The sequence below is a fragment of the Lepidochelys kempii genome, chromosome 18, assembly GCF_965140285.1.
Source record: "Lepidochelys kempii isolate rLepKem1 chromosome 18, rLepKem1.hap1, whole genome shotgun sequence".
In the NCBI taxonomy this organism is placed as follows: domain Eukaryota; kingdom Metazoa; phylum Chordata; order Testudines; family Cheloniidae; genus Lepidochelys; species Lepidochelys kempii.
The window spans coordinates 2,112,749-2,120,532 of NC_136397.1; the positions used below are offsets into that span (position 1 = coordinate 2,112,749).

The following is a 7,784-nucleotide window of genomic DNA, read 5'->3' on the forward strand; positions in this document are numbered from 1 at the left end:
TGTGGGTGTCCCTTCTAATAGCGAGTCTGCTGCGTGCCGTGGTATCTCAGTCAGCACGTCCCTTGGGAAGCAGCCGGAGACGACTCAGTTGTGGATGTGATCCTCGAAGTGGCTTGATAGAAATGATGATGTATTTCCCGTGCTCTCTCCCTGTCAGCTCCTTCCATCTGTTCTCCAGATAACAGCTCAGACCTATTGTGCCACACTGTAAAGTGCGGTAAACGTGGTTTGCACCTTCCAGTGCAGCACCCGCCACAGGCCGGTGTTGGGACAGGAGAGTGGATTGGTACTGGCCTGGTGCAGCGAAGAGGAAGGATATTGGACTCCATAGACCATTGGCCTGGCCCGAGATAGCAGGAAGCAAGAGCACAGCCAGGTGTGATCTGTTATTGGTGATTCTCAGGTTTCTAGTCCAACCAGTTCCCTTCTTGCTTTTCCCTTTCCAGGAGGTAGGATCGATCACGGTCACCATGAGGGGAAAGCCAAGCACGCGCTGTATGAGACCGTGGAGATGGACAGAGCCATAGGCCAGGCTGGTGGCATGACGTCCCTGGAGGACACGCTGACCGTAGTCACTGCTGACCACTCCCATGTCTTCACCTTTGGTGGATACACACCCCGCGGCAATCCCATTTTCGGTAAGGGTTTAACCCATTGGTTCCCCCCACAAGCCGAAGACCTGCCAGCCTCCAAATGGTGGCACCTGGACCGTTACTGCTGGAGAACTGTTTGGCATCTCTGCCTTGCAGGATTGACAAAGCCTTGGCTGGGATGATTACCTGGGGTTGGACTGAATGACCTCTTGAGGTCCCTTCTAACACTGATCTATGATTCTGTGATGTCCCTTGAAACAGCAGTGATTGAAATGTGTCCAGTGTCAGAACCAGGGCAAAACCTCTGGCAGCTTTCCTAGACTGTAAGGTCATTACAATCCTCTAGTCTGACTCCCATGTAACTCAAGCCTGAGAACTCCCCCAGAGTGTCCTGAATTGCACCTGAGCCCATGGCTTGTGGCTGACCTGGAGTGCATCTGTTTAGAAAGACCTCCAATCTTGATATAAAGACCCCAAGTGAAGGGAAATTTTACCACCCCCTAGTTATTGGGGGATGGATTTCTAATCACATCATAAGATCCAGCTCCTGGATCCCTGAGCCCGTGGACTAGAACCAAACCCCAGTTCTGAACACCCTGAAACTCTCTGGGTTTGAGGCCTGGATTTCAGATATACTGGAGCTCCTCTCTACTGCAGCCCAGACTCGCACCACCCACCCTGGGTCAAAACACAGCAGCTGTTTAGCTAGCCCAGCAAAATGCCGTATTTCTCCTTTCTGATGGAGTGGGCTTGGGGGAGTAATCACTTTTCTGATTAAAACCACTAATTCAATTTGTCAGCAAATGAGATGCCCAGTCTGGGCCTGCCAGCACAGCTGTGGGTAGGAGCCTTGCAACAGTCGGGATGAACTGGAGCAAGAGGTTTTCAGAGGGGCAGAGTAGAAAAACGAGGCTTCTTTTGTTAAGAAAATAGAATCCTAGAATATCAGGGTTAGAAAGGACCTCAGGAGGTCATCTAGTCCAACCCCCTGCTCAAAGCAGGACCAATCCCCAATTTTTGCCCCAGATCCCTAAATGGCCCCCTCAAGGATTGAACTCACCACCCTAGGTTTGGCAGGCCAATGCTCAAACCACTGAGCTATCCCTCCCCTTGCTGTAAGGGTTCCAGTTGCACATGAAATGAGTTCACGCTCCAACTCTTGCCAAAGGTTCCATGCAGTCGATGACCGAGCGGCTCAGTATCTCGGCTCCCCGTCTCCAGAAGGCAAGACCTCCAGCAGCATAGCACCATGCTGCATCACCGGTACTGCTTGCTGCAACACCTCGGGGTTGTCTGGTTGGGTCTCCCATCCAAATGCTGGCCAGCACTGACCCTGCTTAGCCAAGGAGAGCCGATGAGCTTCCAGTGGGGTGGAATGGCTGCATGGGCTATGAGCAGGCGGGACTATAAAAACATCAAACCTTTGACCGCCTCCTGAGTTATTCACCCCTGAAAACTGGCTGTAGTGACTATTTCTTGTGCCACACTTCCCCTCTCCCTGTTCTCACTTGGGAACCAGAGCTTGGTCTCTTTGATGGGCATGTGATCAGCCCCAGGGTAGCAGAAACAGCACTGGCTGACACTCCAGTCAGTGTCCTTGGCTAAAGAGAGGATTGGAGTGAGGCGCTGGAGCAGATAAACTAGGGAATCCTGGAGATATGCCTCCCCAGCAGAAATACTCTCTGGAAAGGGCAGGATTGGAGTCAAGCACGACCTCTTCTGTAGAGGAGCGATGGTCACCATCCCTCATGCTAACCATTGCTCCTCCCCGTGCAGGTCTAGCACCGATGCACAGCGATGTGGATAAAATGCCCTTCACCTCCATCCTGTACGGAAATGGCCCCGGGTACAAAATTGTAGCCGGAGAGAGGGAGAATGTGTCCACTGTGGATTATGGTGAGTTTGGGGGGCTGGCAAGATGGGGATGGGTGGGAGGCATGTGTCAGGGACCAGCTAATGCCACTGGGTTCATGTAAAATGCATGCTTGTCCCAATCTAATTCCCAGTGAGACGGAGTCCACGTTCCAAACCCACTGCCACTAACAGGGGCTCCACATTGGGGCACTCAGCAGAGAGGCCATGGTCTGAGTGGGCCATGGAGACTGAACTCCCTCCCCTCTCAAAGGTGGCCTGTCATGTCAGGATGGAAGCTGGGGAGGCCCCTTCCTCAGTGGATAGTGGGTGCCAATCTCCAGCCTGGTGGTCTGACTCCCCAGTCTCTTACAGCTGTTTGTTCGTTCTTTGCAGCTCATGCCAACTACCAGGCCCAGTCGGCTGTGCCCCTGCGCCAGGAGACCCATGGGGGTGAGGACGTAGCGATCTTTGCCAAGGGCCCCATGGCCCACCTCCTGCATGGAGTACACGAACAGAACTACATCCCACACGTCATGGCCTATGCCGCCTGCATTGGCCAGAACACAGACCACTGCCGTTCTGGGGCCCACCACAGCATAGTGGGGCCTCTGCCCTTCCTCTCTACCCTTGCCTCAGTCATCCTCCTCAAATTCTTGTTTTAAGGTCTCGCCCTGAATCAGCTCACTTCCTTCAGTCACAGACCAGGGGTCCCCAGCTGTCTCAAATAGAGATCTTGACCCCATTCAAAGACAGATCTTGGAACCTGTCTTGCCATATGATACTGGGTCTTCAGGTTTTAACCACATTGGACATAATACCAAAGCTTCCTATGTCTCTTGCCTCTGGACCCACCTTGCCCCCGAACCAGGGCAGCTGGCCTGCGGCCATGAACCACTGTTCAAGATCATTGGCGTGGGGAACGGAGTGAGCAGCTCAGTTGCTGTTGACACTGCTGGACATCCCTTGTGTGGATGCCTGGACTCCAAGTTGGCTTCAAGAGCTGGAAGTGTTGGGCTGTTTCTATAGCAATAGCCTGGACTGGTTCTGTGAACCTAAAGGCAAGACACACTGGTTCAGGCTGGGGCAGACTCTCTTGGGTCCAGATGTTTCATATCTAATGTTTTCGTTTGTGTTAAGCGCCCCTAACCCAACTCAAGCAGCTTTTTAAAAAAAATCAGAAGAACAAAACTCACATACAGGGAAATGTTCTGTTCTCCTCCCACGGCTGCTGATTATGTAAATAGAGGCTTCCTCCCCAGGAACCAAAACCTGGATTTAAACTTTTGAGAGAAGTGGCTTTTGGAATCTGAATTTTGGCTCCTTCGTTCATCTCTGGTTGATGTTTTCAGAGGACCTTTGGGGAATTAGTCACTTAAGTCAGCAGGAATGGGCCATCTAGAGCCAGATCCATAAAGGTATTTAGGCTCCCAAGTCCCTCCAGTTTCAATGGAAGTTAGAAGCCTAAATACCTTCAGTGGGGCCAAAGGAATCACTCATATCCATAGAATCGTAAGACTGGAAGGGACATTGAGAGGTCATCTAGTCCAGTCCCCTGCACTCATGGGAGGACTAAGTATTCTCAATGGGTGTTTTATGTTTGAAGCCAGGGTGATACGATATATGGAGCCCTCTTTGATTCCTCCCTTTAGCCCCCTTGGGGCCAGGCACATTAGGCACTCCCAGCCGACGCTGCGGTTGCCACGTCTGTCCCAGACCTTGTGCCACAATTCCGATTTGTCTAGGCTCTGCTTTGTCCTTCACGTCTGGCTTATAGGACACTAAAGGTCTCTGGAGACCATGCTTGTTGGTCACTTCTTGGTGATGCTGTGATGTGAAGATGTGGGGCAAAATGGCAGGTCAGGGTAGAAACCCAGGTTGTCAGATCCTGGGTCAGCCAACCCCTCAAGTCTCCCAAGCTGGACTGGGAAGGTCCAAGTAAAGGCATTCCTGTGAGACTTTCTACAGCCGGTTAGGCCATGGACAATACCCCCACGATCAGCCTTTGCCACCATATTGCAGTCCTGGCCTGAGCTCAGTAGTGGGGAGCAGCTGGAGAATAATGTTGGTCAAACTTTTCTTGACCATATTAAAAGGTTGTTTGCGGTGCTGTGGCCATGTCGGTCCCAGGATGTTAGAGCGACAAGCTATCTTTTATTGGCCAGACTTCTGTTGGTGAAAGACACACACTTTCGAGCTGCACAGAGCTCTTTGTCCTGGCTGGGCTCCCTCACCCTCACCTTGTCTCCTATATAAAAAATGTCCATTTGAGTTTCAGGCTGGGTCGTATTTGAACCAAACTGGTTTCCCTGTCTCTCATTGCATCACAATGTGATGATGCAACAGCCTTAGGAGCCAGAACCCTATTACAAGTAAATGGGACTTAGTTTTTCTAGATATTAGGAGACCAGAGTGGCCAAGGCCCCTGCTGACAGACAGAAAGAAGCAGGGTGTGTGTGTGTGCGGGGGTAACATTATCAAAAGCACTTACATGCCTTGAGAGACTATCATTTCTCCTGACAAGTTGATGCAGCAGGTGGAGGGGAATTATTTGCCATGACATGTGGGGATTAGTTTCTGAGGATGCTCATCAGCATGCCCTTAGGAGACCTGAGCTCTTTAACTTATCAACGTTTCATTCAGCTGTTCAATTTGTCAGTAGGGTGTTGATTTTTTTTAAAAGGCTTTATTAAAAAAAAACCAAAAACCTATTTCAGGCCATAGCGGATTGTTTGAAGAAACTTGAATTCTTGGGGTCAATGAGGCACTGGAAGACAGCCTCTTTGGGCTTCATTCATAAGAAAACCACTGGCCTGAACACAGCCAGATGGAAGGAACAGTCAATCCAATTCATAACCTGTGACTCAAGACCCCTCTCTCTATTTCCATAGAAGTCATCCATGGTGAAAGCAAATCAGCTGTCAGTGATAAATAAATACAAATCTGGGAGTGCATCTGGATTGGATTTGCATTGAGGCCTCTTGTTTCAGTGTTTAGTTGGGGATCTTGTTAAAGCTGCTTATGGTTTTTCCATAAATGTGCATCGGCTTCTCAGCATAAAACTCTGTGGGCTGTAGCAAAAGCTGGCTGCAGAACCGTAACGGTGGGGGCCGGGCACTGCAGTACAGCTGCTGAGCGTTCAGCTCTGGTTGCTCACACATGCTGCTCCCTACGGGCTTCTAGAGTAACTTGAACAGCTGAGTGCACTACACCTCAGTGGCTTCCTGAGATTATTGCTCTCCTCCTGCTGGCTTTCATTTATGACTCTTGGAATGGGGGTGAAGCTGTTTAGAGCCTGGAGGGCGGGAAAAAGACCTGGTTCATTAGGCTATCAGTCACCCAGAGAGAGGGGGCAAGACTTCTCCTCCCACAAAGGGTCCTGGGAAGCCCTCTACAAAACTCCCTGGCTTGGCGTTGAGAGTCAGCGTTGCAGGAAGGAGGTCCCCTGGAGGAACATGGGCCTGTCGGAGGCCTGTTGTGGCAGGTATTCCTGCTTGGGTTTTTATTTGTATTATTATTTATTCTTTTTTAAACCCCTCGAAACTGGGTCTTGATGTTAAATTAGACACTCTTGCTACTGCCCTGTGCCACAACCCTCTTTTTATTTATTTGTGCTGAAGTGGTGACTAAGAGACCCCGTCATGGACACCATTGTGCTAGGTGCTGTACAAATACAGAGCAAAATGATGGTCCCTGTCCCAAGGACCTTCTCGTCCTAGACACTCTTCTCCCCCCCCCCCCCCCCCATGTGCCTTCTTTGTTTTTCCTGCCCACGTTTAGGGTTGCATTTTGATACATAGAAGCCTTTGTTTGCTGCCATAGTTAAAGGAGGTTTTATTAATTGTCACTGAGATGTTTTTTTTGGGTGAGGAAGATGGACCTTGAGCCAAGAGCCCTGGATTTGGATCCCAGCTCACCACTTGAATATCTCACAGATCTTGGGAGACAGGCCAGTCTTTGCTTATAGACAGTCCCCCAACCTGCACATCTACCAATGTGATATATGCCATCATGTGCCAGCAATGCCCCTATACCGTGTACATTGGTCATACTGGACAGTCTGTACGTAAAAGAATAAATGGACACAAATCAGACATCAAGAATTATAACTTTCAAAAACCAGTTGGAGAACACTTCAATCTCTCTGGTCACTCGATTTACAGACCTAAAAGTTGCAATACTTCAACAAAAAAACTTCAAAAACAGACTCCAACGAGAGACTGCTGAATTGGAATTAATTTGTAAACTGGATACAATTAACTTAGGCTTGAATAGAGACTGGGAGTGGATGGGTCATTACACAAAGTAAAACTATTTCCCCATGTTTATTCCCCCCTTCCACCCCCTACTGTTCCTCAGATGTTCTTGTCAACTGCTGGAAATGGCCCACCTCGATTATCACTACAAAAGGTTTTTCCCTCCTGCTCTCCTGCTGGTGGTAACTCACCATAAGTGATCACTCTCCAGTGTGTATGGTAACACCCATTGTTTCATGTTCTCTGTGTATTTAAAATTGTCCTACTGTATTTTCCACTGAATGCATCCGATGAAGTGAGCTGTAGCTCATGAAAGCTTATGCTCAAATAAATTTGTTAGTCTCTAAGGTGCCTCAAGTCCTCCTGGTTTTTTTTTGTGAATACAGACTAACACGGCTGCTACTCTGACACTTGAATATCTGTTTCTCTAATGGGCTAAATTGTAAATGTTCACAGTAGAACAGTCCAAACTGTGAACATTTACAATTTGGCCCACTACAGAGTTTGGATTCAGGGTTTTTGCTAGGCTCCTTGTGTATCCCGACAGTTCAGACCTGGAATCCTGGCATATTTGAGTTGGGTGGCTTCAAAAATACATTCCAAGGGAAGAGCAACTTTTGAAAATGGGCAGAAGGAGGGAACAGGTGTGGGTGGTTGATTAAGTAGGGTGGCCTGGCAGCAAACTTGCTGCCTCTCGGTTGAAGCACTACTAAGCTCTGACCATGTGCGGGCAGAGTCTGTGGGTGGCTCATACCTCTGGGGGTCTTGATCAAAACTCATCCTTCAGGGGCAAGCAGTTTGGGAGTTTTCTTTCTGTAATCAGGAGGAGATGGGAGGAGTTTGGTGATTGCTGAAGTGGATCGGAATGTCCTAGTGTCCTAGTCTATTGCTTGCAAATATTTATATGTCTTTGTTTGTGTCTAATAATCTCCTAATCAGTCAATAAAATCAAACCAGCCCATCTGCACACAGCACGCAAGGAATGGGTGGAAAAAAACCAACCAGCTGCTTGCTAATCACTGCTGCTCGGAAGTAGCTGCTGGTGTGGGACTGGCTGGCTAGGCAGATGGCTTTTGGAGTGGCT

At 49.2% G+C, this 7,784-nt stretch overlaps 1 protein-coding gene across 4 annotated transcripts in view; it reads left to right on the forward strand.

Moving 5' to 3' along the window:
* The window catches only part of ALPL (alkaline phosphatase, biomineralization associated), an 86,704-nt gene extending 79,659 nt beyond the window's left edge, over positions 1-7,045 (forward strand). For 3 of the 4 annotated variants that reach the window (XM_073316617.2, XM_073316618.2, XM_073316619.2), the window contains 3 exons: positions 447-638; positions 2,370-2,489; positions 2,841-7,045. In XM_073316617.2, coding sequence (XP_073172718.1) covers positions 447-638; positions 2,370-2,489; positions 2,841-3,109 — 581 coding nt within the window. In that variant the 3' untranslated portion in view covers positions 3,110-7,045. Of the gene's footprint in view, positions 1-446; positions 639-1,761; positions 1,857-2,369; positions 2,490-2,840 lie in introns of those variants that run through there. The other variant, XM_073316620.2, reaches the window with a different exon arrangement.
* The last annotated feature ends 739 nt before the right edge of the window (positions 7,046-7,784 follow it).